Source organism: Crocuta crocuta, unplaced genomic scaffold (genome assembly GCF_008692635.1).
Source record: "Crocuta crocuta isolate KB4526 unplaced genomic scaffold, BGI_CrCroc_1.0 scaffold246, whole genome shotgun sequence".
NCBI classification, from domain to species: Eukaryota; Metazoa; Chordata; class Mammalia; order Carnivora; family Hyaenidae; genus Crocuta; species Crocuta crocuta.
This window is the reverse complement of record NW_027531902.1, coordinates 5,127,480-5,146,390: the sequence shown is the minus strand read 5'-3', so window position 1 is coordinate 5,146,390 and position 18,911 is coordinate 5,127,480. Positions and strand designations below refer to the sequence as shown.

The 18,911-nt window shown below is 41.7% G+C and overlaps 1 protein-coding gene across 12 annotated transcripts in view; it reads right to left on the bottom strand.

Annotated features, from left to right (window-relative positions):
* DTNB (dystrobrevin beta) overlaps nucleotides 1-18,911 on the bottom strand; it is a 208,887-nt gene that overhangs the window by 56,502 nt on the left and 133,474 nt on the right. For 8 of the 12 annotated variants that reach the window (XM_077774220.1, XM_077774219.1, XM_077774217.1 and 5 more), the window contains exons 9-10: nucleotides 18,297-18,374; nucleotides 1,577-1,666 (exon numbers count right to left, since the gene is read on the bottom strand). In XM_077774220.1, the coding sequence (XP_077630346.1) occupies nucleotides 1,577-1,666; nucleotides 18,297-18,374 (168 nt within the window). The remainder of the gene's footprint in view (nucleotides 1-1,576; nucleotides 1,667-18,296; nucleotides 18,375-18,911) is intronic. The other 4 variants (XM_077774212.1, XM_077774216.1, XM_077774214.1 and 1 more) reach the window with 1 other exon arrangement.

Below are 18,911 nucleotides of genomic sequence, written 5' to 3'. Positions count from 1 at the left end.
AATCCGCATGTTCTCCCAGGGCTCCCAGCCACCAGTTCTTGCTCAGGAAGCCTAATCCTTAAGGCAGGAGGCTTGAGAACCTAAGCTAACCCCACGATAAATCTCTTTGGGCTGAAGTATCAGGTAGCAGTCTCTGCCCAACATTCTGCTTTTATTTTCACCATGGAAAGTTTTAACCACGTGGACAACTGCCCTTACTGATAATAGGGAAGATGTCCTGCCAGGGTTGAGGCAGCTCTATTCCTAGAAATCCAAGGAGCTGGGACAGAGTGCACAGAAACCACCTGTTGGATGAAGAGGCACTCTTCATGATATGATGTATAATTATCAGGCCTTTCCTTCCCTCCCACAGGATAAGGCTATATTAAACAGACTAGGGAAGTAAAGAAGTAGACTTTAGAGGTAAATGCCTAAGCATTATCAATGCTGCTTAGTCACACAGGTAAAATTATGGGAAATGGTATGAAATATGATATAAAAACAGTCCTTTTCAAATATATTTTTTTCACATTAATTATTCTTGTCATCATAGGAAATAAAAATAAGGTCAAATGACCTTCCCACGGAGCCATCACATGTTCTGTGTGAAACTAAGATCAAAATGCAAGGTTCCAGCCTCTCTTATGTGCCTAGTGAATAAATTACGGTTTCCTCTCTAAAAAATAAGAATGTCTGGCATTGTGACTCTTACTTGCTGCTATGTAGAGTGGAGGGATGGCTTTATTTAAACTTTATTATTATTTAAGCTTTCCCTGCCATTCTCCTTGCAGAATGGTGGTGGGTGTGGGCATAGAGGGGACAGGTAGCTTTGTGTCTGCCTGAATGTAATAGCATTTAGATTGGTATTAATTCTTTTAAAAGGTTAACTTTGCTATAGTTAGTGGTTATCAAATGTTTTTCCATCCTAACCCACTGAGGAACCAGGCATATGCTCACATTAACAGTGAGTCACTACCACAGTTTTTTAAAAAGGGGGTACATGGAGTTATTATAATACATATAATATGAGGAGGTATACAGTGTTTGGAAAAGGCCCTGGGGTGACAATGACCCAATATCACTGCTGAAAACCACTGGTTTAAATAATCAATGATAGATTTGGGAGGAAGAGATGAAAATGTAGCATGTAAAGATGTTCTAGGGTGATGGCATCTTAGACTAGACAAAGTGAGATAACAACCTTAAGCTCTGAATGTCAATAGAAAGGTGTCATTATTCAGACAAGAGCGAACAGTAAGAGACTGCATCGAATAGCTCTGTGAATGAACATCTTTGGGCCTGCGTATCTGTCTGAGACTTACACAGCCTCGAAGTGTACGCTGAAGGAGTGAACTCCACTTTATAAGAGCATTTCTGACTATATGTTTAGGTAAGTGCCCGGGCTTGGCAAGGCTCCTTCTCTTTCAGAAGTTAATGCTTGAGCAATTATTTAAGCTCTGCCAAACATAGCTGGTAGCTTCTCAAGAAAAACCCCACATGCTGAGCTTTTTCCAGCTGGCAACCCCAGGTAATGCAGCTCTCCCTCCCTGTGATCAGCCCCTGGCTACCCGCCTGCTGCGGCTGCTCTCCCACTGACCGTGCACAGTGCTGCAGACGGGCCACATAGGAGGCTATCAGCGCATGCTCATCGGCCAAGTGACTGGGTGTGTCCTGGCTATACTGTAACCTAGGAACAATGGAGGCAAAGACAGCAAGCGCGACACAAACACATACAGAGCGAGAAATGAACATGTATTAAAATGGTCAAACTTCAAAGAAAAATAGAAAAAAATAAGTCATGATAAGGAAAACAATAAAAAACCACAATGCATCATGAAACATGGTGTTAGCCCACAGAGAATAAATTTCACAAATCCTCTGAACAAAAGCAGTCCCTTAGGAAACAGCCTTGGTTGACTGACACTTTAGCCTTTGAGCAGCAGAAACCAAGGAGCCTTGCCCACCAGTAGGGGCTTGCCCAGGTTCGGGACTCTGGGATGGATGCACCTTTTTAGGGAATGCCCTCTGGCAGGAGGACACGCGCAGTGGGTCCATTTAACATCACAAGATCCCCTCTAATGCTTTTACAGCTTTTGTCGACACATTAAAAAATTTTCAGTGTCACGTCATACCAGTCAAATGTTTTTATTTTTATAAGGATGCTGCCTTTAGCATCATTCCATTTTCTCCATAAAACTGATACTTAAACCAAACTTGGCATAATTGTTTCTCATTGTAAGAAAAGCCTGTGTGCATTCCGAATGATGCTCTTTTACAGACATTTCGAAGGCCCTGCAGCACGTGAGTTTCTAAAAACTTTTTACTCCAGAAATGTTAAAACATGAACAAAATAGAGTAAACTAATGACTACTTTTCTTGTGCCCATCGCCAAACTTCAAAGAAATTAACATTTTGTCAACTTATTGGGTCTATTTCCTCAACTTTTTGCCTTGAAAGGGGGGGGCTGGAGAAAATCCCAGACCATTTATTATTTCATTTTGGAATACTTAATTTATATAACTATAATGCCATTATCGCACCTAAACATATTTAACAAAAAGTTTTAATTCAGCCCATCTGAAAATTTCCTCAAATTTAAAAAATATCCATTTACATTTAAAATCAAGATTCCAACAAGATTCACAGACCTTGTATTTGGTTTATATGTTTTTGCTTTTAATCTATAACAGTTCTTGCTTTTCCTTGTTTCTTTCATGGCATTTAATTGTGAAGAAAACAGGTTATCTGGTAGCATATCCTACATTAGGGGTTTAACTGATTGCTTCCTTGTTGCCATTTAATTTGTTTCTCTATTCCCTGTGGCTGGATCTGGGTATTTGATTAATGTTTTTGCTTTTGCTTCATTTTTGAGAAGAGGCTAGAATCTATCATAGGTAATATGGTGCACTTGTAAATCAAACAGGGGCACTAATGGAATATAAACATTGATCACTGGATTCAGATGTTATTGGTTACATCTCTCTATTATAAAGTTCCCTGTCAATTTTTCACCTACTGGTTTTAGCATTTACTAATGATTCTTGTCTAGATTCATTACTTCTTGTGGGTTGCAAAAGTCCAGTTTCCAATTTCATCATCTTTTCTGCATTTATTAGTTGTCTCTATTTGTTTATCTTGAAGTACCATTCATTCAGGAAAGGTAAAACAAATGGTTGGCATTTCTTATTACTTAACAAATTTCAGAACAATGAGTTAGTGCCTTAGCCACCTCCAATGGTTACCAAAGAGTTTTCTTTTTTGTATCATTATAATCTCATAGATTTTTATGTATCTGATTGCTTCAATTCATTACAATAATCTTTTTGATGTTCAAATTATCCTATCTTTGGCCAGCGGGAGGTCCCTATAAGGAGGCGTCTGTGTTAATCTAATATATACATTAGATATTTTTAGCTTCCTTGCCTGGCACAGTATTATGCCCCAGTCTCATCTTGTTTATGTCCTGCCCCACACTTGGAGTCAACTATTCTTTCAAGGATTCCAGATGACCTTTACTAGGAAAGAGTATTTAGAGACCACGGTTAGGGTACTAGGGTGCTTCTTATTCCTGGAGTATCACTGCTTCTAGACCTTTTCAGTCTAGGATAAAGCTAGGATATCTATATATTTTAGAAGAAATAAAAACAGATTCTTTCAGTACTTTCAGATGCCATTCAATTTTCTGCTAGTGTACATTATTGTTAATGAGAAATCACTTCAAAATCTTGTCTTTATTCCCTTGTATATAACATCTTTTTTCTTCTGCCTGTTTTTAATATTCTTTTTTGTTTATCACTGGTTTTCAGCAATTTGACTGTGATGTGCTTTTGGTATGGTTTTCTCTGTTTATCCTGATTACAATTTGTCGAACTTCTTGGACCTACAGGTGTATGGCTTTCATCAAATTTGTAAAAACATATTTGGAAATTTGGAAGAAAATTTTCCTGAAATAATTTTTCTCTCCTCCCTCTTTTAAACTGCTTGACATTGTCACATAGGTCTTGGAAGCTCTGTTAATTTTTCAGCCATTTTTCTGTGTTTCATTTTATTTATTATTTATTTATTTACTGATTTATTTATTTTAGAGAGAGAGAGTGTGCAAGTGAGCGAGGGGGGAGGGAGAGGGAGAGGGAGGGAGGGAGGGAGAGAGAGAGAGAGGAGCTGAGCATGAGCTCACCCAATGTGAGGTTTGAACTCATGAACCGTGAGATCATAACCTGAGCTGAAGTCAGATGCTTAACCACCTGAGCCACCCAAATGCCCCTTCTGTGTTTCATTTTAGATAGTTTGTATTGCTATGTCTTTAAGTTCAGTGGACTTTTTTGTCTGCAATTTCTGACCTACTGTTAAGTCCATCTATGGAATTTTTCATTTCAGGTATTACCCTTTCAATTCTAGAAGTTCTATTTTTTAATTTAAAACATTGTTATTGAAGGAGAATATATATGCAGAAACTTCCAATATGCTTACACTTGGTTCTTTATTTTCATTTTTCTCATTATGTTAATATTTTCCTTTATATTTTTTCTATTTACTGTTGACTGTTTTTTTTTTAATTTTTTTAATGTTTTTATTTATTTCTAGGAGAGAGAGAGAGATAGACAGTGTGAGCAGGGGAGGGTCAGAGAGAGAGGGAGTCACAGACTGAAACAGGCTCCAGGCTCTGAGCTGGCTGTCAGCACAGAGCCCGACGTGGGGCTCGAACCCACGAACCACGAGATCATGACCTAAGCGAAAGTTGGACACTTAACTGACTAAACCACCCAGGCGCCCCTACTGTTGACTGTTTTAAAGTCCATGTCTGCTCACTGCATTAGGCCTGTTATTTCTGGCTCTGTTGTTATTGAATAAGTTTCTTCTGGTTACAGGCCGTACCTTCCTGCTGCTTCCTACATCTTTTGTATTTTTACTGGATAATGGAAATTGTGAGTACTATGTTGTTGCATGTCTGAATTTTGTTGTCTTCTTCTAAAGAATCTAGTAGTCAAGTTAATTTATCTGTGGACAAGTTGGTCCTTTTGAGGCCCGTGTTAAAGCTTCATCAGTGCAGATCTAGGGTAAGTTTTATCTAGGGCTATTTCCACCCTGTTTGTAAGGTGTGGCCTTTCTGGGGTCTTTATTGAATGCCCCAAGTGTTCCATGATGTCTCTACTCTGGTTGGTTGGAACCCAAACAACAGGCTGAGCTTGAGTAGCTGTTCTACTTTCAAATCCCTGGGAGCTGAGTTGTTCTTTCCCAGGTAGCTGTTCTTTGGTGGCCCTGTGAAATCTCTTTCTATGCACAAGCAGCTTAGTTTTCAGCCAAAGACTTAAGGGACCTGTATGCAGATTTATGGAGCTCTTTCTCTGCATGCTTCCTCCCCTCCGGTATCCTACTTGGCAAATTACAGCCTCCATGAACTCCAATCTCTGGCTCCTTATTCTCAGCAAATAAGGCTTGCTCTGCTTGTCTCTGGCACTGGACGTTGGTAAATGCCTCCCAGCAGAAAGCCAGGGCAATCATAGGACTCTCCTCATTTATTTCCTTTCCCTTGGAGAACAGTCCTGCCCTACTTACTGTCTAATTTCTGAAAACAGTTGTTATATTCAGAATAGTTTTCTAGAAGGTTATAGTGGTAGCGCCAATCTGATAGCAGTTACTTCATCATGACCAGCATGGAATTCTCTCCCATAGTAACTCATTTTTATCGTACTTTTGTAAAGTATTGGTTTACTTCAAACTAGAAATTAAAACTAAACAAAAGTGCTTCTTTAAAGACTGAAAAGTAGCAGTGTTCTATAAGGCCATCATAAGGATTTTAGCTTTTACTCTGATATGAGAAGTTATTGGTGGGTTTTGAGCAGAGGCAGAGTATGACAGAACTTATATTTTAATAAGATCGTTTGCACTATGGAAGATAAGATGTCAGAGGATGGGGGAGCAGCAGGTTCCTGCAACGTTCCAGATGAGAGATAAGAGATGAGGAAAATAGCAGTAGCTGTAGAAGTGGTAAGAAATAGCAAGATCTTGGACAGATTTTGACAGTGTTTTTGGATAAAGCTGATCTAATAATCTGACATTTTTGATGGGAGAAGCATCAAGACTTCTGACTGAGCAACTACAGGAATGAGATTACCATTAACTGAGCCGGTGAAGACCATGAGAGAAGTAGGTTTGGTAGGGAAGGTACAGAACTCAGCTTGGAACATGCTAGATGCAAGTGAAGGTACCAATTAGGAGGAAGATACATGAGGCCAGAGCTCAGCAAAAAGGTCAGGTCCAGAAAAATAAGGTTGGAAGTCCCTAGTATGCAGACAGTATTAAAATTTGTGAGCCTGGATGGGATCACCAACAGTGAGGACAAACAGTAAAGAGAAGTGGTCCCTCTGGCATACTAACATTTAGAGCTCAAAGAGGTATGAATAACTAGCAAAGGGGGCCAAGAGGAAGAGGAGGACACGCAGAAGAGCACAATGGCTGGAGGCAAGTACAGAATGCATTTCAAGTAGAAGGAAGCGATCATCTATGTCAAATGCCATGGACAGATCAATTAAGTCCTGAGAATTCATCAGTGGATTTAACACTGAGAAGTCACTGATCTCCTTGAAAAAACTAGTGTGGCAGTGAACAGAAAGTGAAAATCTGACCAGGGTGCGTTCCAAAGGAAATGGCAGAAAAGAACTTGAAGGCATTCACCATAGAAGCAACAGTCCATTAAACTCTGTTTTAACTTTATATGAAAAGTGCTATTCAGAACTAGTTTCTTTTGCCAAATAATTACGGATCTAAACCAAAATGAAAAGCCTTATCAGTAGCTGTCTACAGTAAATAAGGAACTTAAGTGTCCATGTATTTTCTGACAATTCTGTGTTAGGGTGTGGGTGTTATGTTTGATATATGTGATACATATACTCAAATTGAAAGGTGTATGTACCTGTTTTTCCAGATTTTTTTCCTTTAAATTCTTCCTTTTAATAAAATATAAATCTATATACAACCCCCAACTTAAAAATAGGTTTTGCTTTAGAAGTCTGTTTTCTAAAGCAAAATTAGTACTTTAGAATACTTTGGAATCCCATACAAGTAACAAATATATAAAATAATGATGACAAGAATAAGAATAATTGTTCTATTCTAGGCTGACAAATGTCAATTCCATCCATAAAAGTAAGTGATATTTCCGACTTCCAATGGAAACTGGGCATCTGAGTCAATGTCTGGAGCCCCTACTGGATGTCAGGCACTGTGCCAGGGGAGGAAGACACCACAGCAAACGGGATCCAGACACGGCTGCTACTCTCTTGATGCTAACAGTCTAGCAGAAAAAGAGATGATCACACAAATAAATGTAAAATGGCTAACACAGTAAGTGTTAAGATGAGAGGGACACTGTCCTTCTCTAAGAAAGCATAACATGGGTTCCTGGCTGGCTCAGTCAGTAGAGCATGTGACTCTTGATCTCAAGGTTGTGAGTTCTAGCCCCGCATTGTGTGTATAGCTTACTTAAAGAAAAAGAAGAAGAAGACATGAGAATAGAATTTTGTCCAATTAGGGAGATCAGCAGAAGCAAGGGTGAGTAGAATACACAAGAGTTAAAAGAGGAGTGACAATGAAAGGAGCACATCTCTCTCTGGGGAACCCAAATGACATACTTTCCCTCCCAAGACACCCTCCCAGCTCTGTGCATTTGGAAGAAGCTTCCAGGTGCTCTAGATGTACACTCCAGTGTGACACATGCTCTCCAAGATGACGGCCTTTGAATCTAAGGGAGAGTGAGCCATGGCTTCCGCAGAAGCTCTAGCGGCAGCAAGAGAGGGCGCCACTGGCAGAAGCTGAGAGGCACACCTGCGGGGTCAGGGAACAGGGAGAGGGGTGCAAGCGGCGCGGGTGGGGATGAAAGGTGATCTGGGGTGGGACAAGGTCAAGAGCAGCGGTCTGTAGCCCTGGAGCAGGCCTCACTGTTCAGCCGGAGGCAGGAGAGTGCAGCAACGGAGAGCATGGGCTCCGGAGTGAGGCAGGCCTGGGTTTCATCCACACTGACACCTGCTTGCTGTGTGAGCTTGGACATTAACCTCTCCCTAGAGAGATTTAGCCCCCTCATCTGTAAAATAATAATAATATAAGATCTACCACATGTATTACTTACTTTAGAGAGTACTGGAAAGATTATAGAAGATAATGTAGTAGTCATTATCAGCAGAGTACTTGTGACCTTAACACAGACCTTCACATATGTGCTTTTGCTTATTCTCCAAATAATCTTACCAAAAGGTATTACTGTAATCCTCACAACTTTCCATCTCCAGCTCTGACCTCTCCCTGGAGCTCCAAGGCTGGGTACTGGAGGGCCTAGTCAGCACAGGCATCCCAAACCAAACATGTTCAAAATAACTGATTCTCTCTACTCACTTCCTCACCTGCTGTTCCCCCAGGCTGACCAGTTTAAAGGAACAGTACCATCACTCACCCAGTCACTGAGCTCAAGGCGGAAGTCTTCTTGCTTTCTCTTTTCCTCATGCTCCACATCCAATTCCTTAATTGGTCCAGCTAGCTCCCCTCTGAAACCAGCCCCTCAAACCAGCTCCCTTTACTGCTCCCACTGCCGCCACCCTTTCTATCTGGCAAGTCTCACCAAGTGCCACCCTACAGCCCTTGACTGCTCTCTTCTTCCACTCTTGCCCACTACAGTCAATCCTCCACACCACAGTGAGTGATCTTTCAGTAGTGGCAGGTGACAAAAATGTTCTAGAATTGCTTGTGGTGATAGCCACACAACTCTGTAAATATACCCCAAAACCACTGAATCATATACTTTAAATGGATGAATTGTATGGTGAATGAATTATATCTCAATAACCTATTAAAGAAATGGATAAAGAATTCTGAAACCAGTATCCATGCTATCAGGGTGAAACAAAGAGGCACATGGATGGTGGGTGATGGGAGACAGGTTTCTCACTGTTGGAGAGGAAAGTTACAGATAACCAGGGGTGGGGGCAGCTAGAGTGAACTATGCAGTCCTGGACTAGAACCAGATACTTCAGTAGAACTCATGTCCTTTATTTCTCTGCCCTGAATGGAATAAGCAGGCAATGTTATAAGATGCCATGTGCTTGAAGTAACTGAAGAAGAAAATCCCTTTCCTAACAGAGGAAGTACTGATTAAGATACAAAACAGCAGCAAGACTTGGAGAAAAGGAGTAAGTTTCTGGAAGAAGCCTGGTGAGTCCTTACCTTCAATGAGCATATAGTCTAGAAAAGCATGGAACAAATAGTTAATTACGATACACTGGTATGTACAAGATGCTATGAATCACAGAGGAAGAACACTTAATCTAGTTTAAGGGTATCAGGGAGGGCTTTCTGGAGGAGCTGAAGCTAAGTTCAGAAGAAAGAATTAGATGACAGAGAGAGAGGACTAAAGGAAAAAAGGGAAGGGAAGGCACAAGAAGGCAGAAGGAGCAGGTGCAGAAATCTGCTTGAGGAACTGTACGTGACTTGAGTAATTCTGAGTGTAGAAGCTATGTAAACAGAGTGAAACAAGGCAGGGCTGAGGAGGCTAGCAACGATCACCTTGGAGCAGCTTCATAAGCCACACTGAAGAATGTGGGCCTAATCCTGTAGAACTGTGCTGCCACTAGCCACATGCACCTGTTTAAGTTCAAATTAATTCAAATTAAGTTAAAAAGTCACTCCTCTGTCACATTTCAAGTGCTCAACAGCCACATATGGCTAATGGCTATCATACTGGTTTTATGCTATTGGGCAGCAGAAAAAAAGAGTCATTGGAAAAGTTTTAACCAGGAAAGTAACATCATTAGATCTGCATTTCAGAAAAATGTCTGGTAACAAAGAAAGGACTAGACTGGAGGCGAGATGGGGAGTAGACTGGAGATTTCCTAATAAGATACATGAAAAAAGTAAGAATTTTTAACACGGCACCGATTTGTTTTAAATATCTGCTTTACTAGGGTAAGTTAAAATATTTTAATAGTTTGATGTTAAAATGAATGAAAAGCCATGGTTAAACTGGATTGCCATACGAATTTTAGCATTGCTGTAGAAATTTCCATTGTATGTGCAAGCCCTCGGCACACCCATCACTACAAAGTAGCGCACTGCCCTGAGTCAGCTTTTTTTTTTTTTTTTAATGTTTCTTTATTTTTGAGAGAGAGAGTGTGAGCAGGGCAGGGGCAGAGAGAGAGGAGACACAAAATCTGAAGCGGGCTCCAGGCTCTGAGCTGTCAGCACAGAGCCTGACACAGGGCCACCCAGGCGCCCCAGAGTCAGCTTCTAAAGAGGAGATATGGTCAAGAGGTATGCAAGTTAACAGCCTCCAAGGCAATGTGAAAAATGTGTAAAACTGTGTTTGTGTGGGTCCTATACATTTGTTGGATCTGAGTACGTGCCTGCCTTTTGCTAGTGTGAACGTGAGGTTGCTGGAAGAATCTGGATGACAAGAACTCATGCTATGGTCTGGTTCCTGTGTGTTCCACAGGCACTTAAATTCAACATAACCTTGCTATCTTCTTGCCCAAATCTTCCTCCTGTGTTTTGACCATAAGCACCTTAAGCAAAATAGGAATCTGGAGGAAAATCACCCATCCCCTTCCTTGGCGCCCCCACATCCCAAATCCACAGAGCCTGTCTTCACTCTCAGGATCCCTCAGGCATCTCAATCTGAACACGCGATGCTGAACTCACAGTTTGTCTCCCCAGACCTGTTCCTTCTTTCCCTCTGTGCTGCTGACAGTCCATATTGGATGTAATTCTTGCTCACGCTGAGGACCTCCAGCCTCAGTCCAATGAGAGGAGGAAACTATTAGTTACTATGCCTCTGTAAGCTTCAATTTTTCAAACTTAAGCTTTAAAGTATGGACTTGGAAATACTCAAGCTTTCTGTTTGTATTAACCTGAGTTAGAACTGCTGGAGGGTTTACCTTAAATGCTTGAATGGAAATGGAATTTCATCCCAACCCAGAGGCAGCTAAAAGCTGGCTGTCTGCCTGGGCCATCAGATAGACTGTGGAAATGTGCCAGCACTGAGGACCCTGCAGTCCCATAAGATTATATGTTAATTTTCAATTACTCTGCTTTTCTGTCTTTCAAAAATAGATTGGAGAAAAAAGTAATTCTTGTGTTGTCTTGGAGAGATTCTCATGAGGAATTCAGGCAAGCTAAGTTGTTTCATGATCATGCTTAAACTCTCATTAATTCTTGCTTTTCGACCAAATTCAGTCTCATTTCACAGGAGAGATGAGCATCAGTAGCCTGAGTCCACAAATGGATAATTTCTGGCTTGGCCAATTTCAGTTTGCCTCCTTCATTTTGCCAATATTTCTGTTGTTCTCAGTCTAAAAAACAACACATTGTGACTTCTGTCATTCTTCAGTATTCTGTAGATAACAATATATAACCTTTACCTTGGCACCCACTCAGAAATATTATTATGGTGCAACTCATCTCTTAAGTGGGTCATGCGTCTTCAGTTCAGAAATAATATACACTGTGTAGTTTTCTGGCCTTTAAAAAAATACTTTTCCTTCTTGTGAAGTATGTATTAAAGTTAAAAATTTTTTGACTGATAAAATCATGCCTTTACTTAAGATTCTTAGCAATTGGTAACTGCTTAGAATTACTGGCTCTAATATCTACCTGTTGCTACCCAAAGATGGTGGTACACAGTACCTCTTTCTAAGCCAAACAGACTAGAAAGTATTGTTTAACATTTGAGGAAAATAAAAACGAGGGGGTAGGGGGTAAAAAAGGGCCTCCTGAACAAATCCATGCTAATGGAGGGGTGATGTAATCTACTTATATATACAATTTTTTTTTTTTCAGAAATCACTCACAAAAGAAGCCTATAGCTATGTGCCTCCTCAGCATCCCTACCTTCTGCACAGACAGCAGACCTCCTTCTTTGAAGAACTGACCCCTACCCATTCATCCATGGTAATCTAGGTAGGGCCACCAAACAGAAAACCCCTGGGTGGGTAACATGATCTAAGACGGACCAAAATGAACTTTCACTGGGGGTTTCCAAGCCGGAACTAAGTGAAGGGCAATCGCTGTAGGGTGGTGAGGTTATGAAATATGAACACACAGGTCTCACGGATACATTCCCTGTTGTGCGGAAGGGAACTATCACAGGGAAGAATCAGCTGACCTACAACAGGGAGGAGCAAGGAACATGAGGGTAGTGGAGGGAGACAGGGAAACACTTAAGTGGGTTATAGCCCCCACTGGCTCTGGTCATCCCTGAGGCCCAGCCACGTACAACCCTGCTCTTCTTCCCATAGTCTGGCTACAAAAACAAAAAAAACCTTCTTGTTTTCCCTAAGCTAATTCAAATTTTTAAAAAATGTTTTATTTACTTTTGAGAGAGAGAGGACAGCGTTGAGTAGGAGAGGGAAAGAAAGAGAGGGAGACACAGGATCCAAAGACAGGCTCCAGGCTCAGCTAGCTGTCAGCACAGAGCCCGATGCGGGGCTCAAACCCACAAACCGTGAGATCATGGCCTGAGCCGAAGTCAGACGCTCAACCGACTGAGACACCCAGGCACCCCTTCCCTAAGCTAATTCACACTGAGCTTCTGTCACTGATAGCCAAGGGTTCAGACTAAAATAGAAACTAATACTAGAAGTGGGGAGTAACAGTGAGTGGAACTGGCTGAGTCAGGTTGAGGGGTGGATGGTAGCAACCCTCTCTCTATCCCAGGAAGGAGACACATCTTTGCTATGTGGCTACTAACAAAAGCGACTGGATCAACTGTGCTCTTAAGGATCCTCGGGCTTCGATCTTGTGCCCCTGATGGCTGGAGTTCCAGGCACCCAAAGAGGAATAACAGGATGGAGTAGTGATTTCTTGAAGTCTTCAGAATGAAGGGAGGGAGATGGGTTGTCTGAAAGCCAGTTGCTTCAACCCACTGAAGGTGAGATAATGAAGACAATTGGGATCTCATGAGGGCTGTATTGTTCCAAAAACCCAAATATAAACCTCAACTCCTTGGCAGAATGGGGTAAAGGCAATTACCCAGTTATGTAGATAGTCTGTGGCTCTAAGTGCTTCCCTTACAGACCACCAGCCAAATGTTCTGCATCCTCCTTTTGCCTTCTAACTCCTGGGGCGGGCCTTCTTCGGGGCTCCTCTCCCTGTCCGCTTACACTGTAGTCTTCTCCAGTCTGTAAAATCTCTTTCCACTCACCCATCTGCTTTGCTACTTCCAAATTCTTATTGGTATGGTCTCCTCTTCCATTTTTCTTTCTTCCTGCGGGTTTTTACTCAAAATATTCTCTACATTGTCATTTTGGTGGTGTTTCAAAAGGACACACAGCAAACGTGGCTTAAAATGCCATGTTTTCCATAACTTCCCTTTTCCCACTGTTGGAATTACAATTATCCTACTTTCTGATCTCTACCTTTGTGTACTGGGTGCATAATGCTTACAACTTATCATTTGCTTCGGGGCAGGATGGGCTAAGGAGTCACAGAAAGACATACCTAGACCTGACCTGGATGAATGGACATAACCTACGTAACCAGGGCCCAGGGCTGTGACAGCACGTGGACAGACTCCTGGGAGAGGCACATACCCATCTGCAGTTGTACATGGAATGCTACATTATGAGAAGGAAAACGCTAGAAGTGGAGATGTGCATGTAGTGTGTGTATGTATATACTTTTGCACACATCTGTGTGCTGGGTAGCAAAACAGTGGTCTGCCAACAACCTGTTATTTGTCCTTCCCATGATCGCTCTCTTCTGTTCTTGACAGTATGATTTTCTTTTGGGGAAACACTCCCTCCTCTGTTTTGATGATGTAGGTCTCATGGGTGTGGCCTATCACATACACAAGGATGGGCAGTAATCCAATCCAGGCCAGTAAGAGCTCTTCCTTGGAGTTTTCTAATGGAAGGTAGGAAAAGCATAACGTCTTGCACCTGAAGCCATCAGCTGTGCTGAGAAGTAGGTGTTCCGCAGCGGCAGGGAATGAAGATGGCATTCTGTGAGTGACCAGGAGATGGAGAAGCCACAGATGGATGTCCCAGCAGCTTTTAAGTTGCTTTTGTGATCCATGGACACTTCTGCCCTTTGCTTTCTGCCTTTGTCTTTGTGGATTTGTCCCTTTTCCTTTTTGTTTTTTAAATTACAGTAAGAACACATACCATAAGTTCTACTTGGCACTAACTCTGAGCACAATGCTATAGAGCAGTTCATTTAAAACCTTTTCAGCTTGATTAATTGGGTTTGTGCTTTTACAAGTTAAATTTTAAGGGGGCGCCTGGGTGGCTTAGTCGGTTAAGCATCCAACTTTCGCTTAGGTCATGATCTCGCGGTTCGTGGGTTCGGGCCCCGCATCCGGCTCTGTGCTGACTGCCAGCTCAGAGCCTGGAGCCTGTTTCAGACTGTGACTCCCTCTCTCTCTGACCCTCCCCTGCTCACGCTGTCTCTCTCTCTCTCCTAGAAATAAATAAAACATTAAAAAAAAATTTTAATACCTGAAGTTAAAAGAGTTAATACTAATATACCAACTGAATGCACAAAGCAAAAAGTGTCATATTGGAAGTTTTTGTTACTGCCCTAATTATATGAACTGTTACGGCCCTAATTATATGAACTGTCCACAGAACTGTAGAAGTTTCAATATTCATAAACAAAGGTAAGGCATTAGAAGACGTTAAAAATATTGGCATAATTTTCGATATTGGTCTGAATATATGTTATGATTTAAAACAGTACAACAGTGGGCGCCTGGGTGGCTCAGTCAGTTAAGCATCCAACGATTGGTTTTGGCTCAGGTCATGATCTCACGGATCATGGGTTTGGGCCCGCATCAGCCCTTTGTTGGCAGTGTGGGGCCTGCTTGGGATTCTCTCTCTCTCTCCTCCTTTCTCTTTGCCCCTCCCCTGCTCGCTTACTCTCTCAAAATAAAAATAAATAAATAAATAAATAAAATAATACAATACATTAGTCCAGAGAAGAACACCATCATCCTGAAACCTGGGGAAGAAGAGGGACGGAAGCAAGCCTTGGGGGGAATCAGGTAGTCAGGGGGGATATGAAGCCTCTGTTTTAAAGTTTTGAAAGTTTTTTGTTGTTGTTTTTAAGTACATTGTTCTGTTTTTTGTTTTTTTTTTAATTTTAAAAGTTTATTTTTGAAAGAGAGACAGAGACAGAGATGAATGGGGAAGGGGCAGAGAGAGGGAGACACAGAATCCGAAGCAGGCTCCAGGCTCTGAGCTGTCAGCACAGAGCCTGACACGGGACTCAAACTCATTATCTGTGAGATCATGATCTGAGCTGAAGTCAGACACTCATTCCACTGAGCCACCCAGGTGTCCTTCTTCTATTTTTTTTTTTTTAAAGAAAGCAAATTTCCAGGGATTATTTAGTCTAAAGCAAAGATGAAATTTCTTTTCAATTTTAGAAACTTCAGAGGGACATAATTCATAGCATCTCACATGACAGCCGGCATCTTTGCCATTGATAAGTTTTTCTTCTTTAAAAAGTCACTCTTACATGTGTAAACATCTTCTATATGGACTAACATGGTATTTTCTTGGAGCTATCACTACTTTTATATGCACTGCCTACTGAAAAGGCAGAAACTGTAGCTCTTAAAATTTTCCAGCATTTTTATTACTGTGCATGTTCTTGTCTGATTCAGTGATTTCTGTCTTACACTGAGCCCTAAAGGAGACCTCTTAATTGCAGAGAGCAGCTTTATTCCCCTTGAGGGTTCTCTGCCCCAACAGAGGAAGGGTCTATGTGACTGGGACAATGCGCTGGGTTCCTAGTTTTCACCAGATGCTGGAGACACATGTCTAGGACATTTGATGGAAGAAAGAAGAATTGATGAATCCTTAAGGAAGTAAATAAAATACTTGTTGGAAATTTATACCGCTTTGGTAACTTGGGCCACAAAAAGCCAAATCTATAAATTATGCAATTAATGCCCATGTGTTACATCATAATCTCATCTTGAATATAATAAAATCTCCTAAAATTCTAAGGACTAAAATTATTAGGAAGGGAGTATCTTGTTCCCACATGGCCTCTACTCCAGCAACTACTCTTCATAAATTATGGTGCTCAGTCTTCCCCTCTGGCCTGCTAAGGTCTCTGGCTGCCTCTGTTCTGCTGGTCAACTCCTACAAAGTCTGTGATAACCATCTCTAGGAAGGACCAAGTCTACTAGACTTAGCTAAAAAGAGGTTCTTCCTTGAACGAGTATCATCATTAAGTTATTGTTTCTTCGCTACCTGCTCTCTTATCAGTTTAATTCTTAATTTTTTCAATGTTTATTTATTTTTGAGAGAGGCAGACAGACAGAGCACAAGTGGGGAAGGGGCAGGGAGAGGGAGGGAGACACAGAATCCAAAGCAGGCTCCAGGCTCTGAGCTGTCAGCATAGAGCCCAATGCGGGTCTCAAACTCTCAAACCATGAGATCATGACCAGAGCCGAAGTCAGAAGCTTAACTGACTGAGCTACCCAGGCGCCCCTCATCAGTTTACTTCTTAAATAATGAAACGATATCTTAAATTTTCACATAACCCCACAAGGTAGACACTATCATTGTCTCCATTTTATAAATTTAAAAAATGAAGATACAAATCTTGTACAAGGTCAGGGGAGAGCCATGACTTAAAGGAAGACAGTCTGGCTCAAGTCTATGCTGTAGTCAACAATACCACTCAACTCTGCTCAAAAAAAAGCGGTAGAGAGGCACCTGGGTGGCTCGGGCAGTTAAGTGTCCGACTTCAGCTCAGGCCATGATCTCTAAGTTTGTGAGTTCGAGCCCTGTGTTGGGCTCTGTGCTGATGGCTCAGAGCCTAGAGGCTGCTTTGGATTCTGTGTCTCCCTCTTTCTCTGCCCCTCCCCCCCACCGTAAAATAAATAAACATTAAAAGAAATTAATAAAAAAGAAGCGGTAGTATCTCAACAAGGATGTAGCCAAGCATTCTTACCTGGTCAGTCTTGAGTCTCCTAGTGGATAATAGCACATTATCAGCTCACTCTGAATCCCTAACTCCTCTATTCCAGTTGACTCCTTAGCTTCCTTCTAAGGCTCTTTCCCAAACTTGCTTGATGATAAGAATCACCTGGAATACTTACTGTTAAAGGTGTAACTTCTCAGGATCTCAGAATCCACTGGGTCTGATGTAGTCCCATAAAATTGTATTTAAAATTTTTTTTTAAATGTTTATTTATTTTTGGGAGAGAGAGAGAGCGAGAGAGCAGGAGAGGGGCAGAGAGAGAGGGAGACACAGAATCCGAAGCAGGCTTCAGGCTCTGAGCTGTCAGCACAGAGCCCGATGTGGGGCTCGAACTCAAAAACTATGAGATCATGACCTGAACACTTAACCAACTAAGCCACCCAGGTGCCCCAGAAAATTCTATTTTTAACAACTGACCCAGGTGATTCGTTTAAATCTTCTCAGCAGTCAAGTTTGGGAAAGAGTGCTCCAGGAGTTTTAGCCAATGGGAACAAACATTGTGATCTTAAGTATTATATATTACATGTTAAGTCAAAGTATTATTAAGCAGATGACATTTCTATAGCTGAATTAATTTGAAGCAATCAGTACATATGGCACAAAGTAGTCTTCTTCAAGAAGAACTTGGGGAGGTGGTTGGAATGTCTTTGTTGTTTTTTCTTTTTTGGGTGATGACTGTTAGAAAGGCTTCTTTAATGGCTGTGCCCTTGAGGGAGTTTCTGCAATGCTCTGATTATGAAACAGCTTAAATCAAACAGAAAGTAAGCCATTTGATAGAGTTAAGTTCTGCCTAAGAGAATCTGGAGGAGAGTAAATTACAAAAGAAGAGAAAGGAACACACGGTTGCAGTTCCTTGCAGGGCCTTACAGAGGCTCCTTGTGTCACTGGGAGAGAGACTCGGGCTTTTCAACCTAAATGTTTATGAATCATATACACATTGATTTAGGCGAATATCAAGGATTAATTCAATTCACACAGTCTGATCAGGAAGCAGAGGCAATCTTCAACACTTAAAGAATGCAAATGCAAAATTGTTGAAATTCATGATCATCATAACATATTATTTAATGTTAAAGAAAAAGCTCTCCAAAGTGCCAAATCTGCTTTGACACTATGTTCACTGCTGGTCACAAATGAAGAGTTTTCACCTCAGGCGCCACTCACACGCAGACTCCTCTGGTGCTACATTTATGAGTTAGTAGGGGGAAAAGAAGTAAGAAATCAGAAAATGATTTTAAAAGACAGTTAAAGGAGGAGAATTCTGCCCCGCGGGATGCTCTGCTTCCCCGGCCTGGCCTGCACCCAACTCGAGCAGTGACTGAGGCGCAGACCCTACATACCTCTTGGTGGGGGTGGGCACCCCAGAGGACAGGTGGCTCACCATGGTGTCGTTCATGTTAGCCAGAGGACGAGGAGGACTGAAAGGAAAAACATTTACATTATATTACCAGTAGGGGAGACAAATGAAAAAGTGATAAGGGCAAAGGAAGCAACTATCATTGCTCCTGATGAGCACAGCGGGACCCACAGGGAGGAGGGCTGGAGATCGATAGGTGCAGCCCAAGCAAAGTCAAGAAGCTTTCTTTTACCCAAAGCCCAAGGACCCCAGGGCAATGCTGCACCAGGAGGAGCAGCCGGTTACACACCACAACAGGGATTAACTTTGCTGGCTTTTGTTCCATAGTTTCAGTGCACAAGAGTCTGAGTTCTGCTACTTAGTATCTTTGCACCTTAGGTGTTGCTAAGGTTACGAGGTATTTGACGTTTGTGGTACATTATGAGGATCACAACGGCAACTTGTATGCTGTTCCTGATTTGGTTAAAGTTCACGGTCTTCTCTTGGATTTGAGTGGACAGACATGATGATGAGGGCAGCGGAAAGGATAAGGTTACCTGGGCGTACCTGAATCAGGAGAGAGCACAGTGCAAGCCTGAAAAGGAGAGTAAGACAAAGC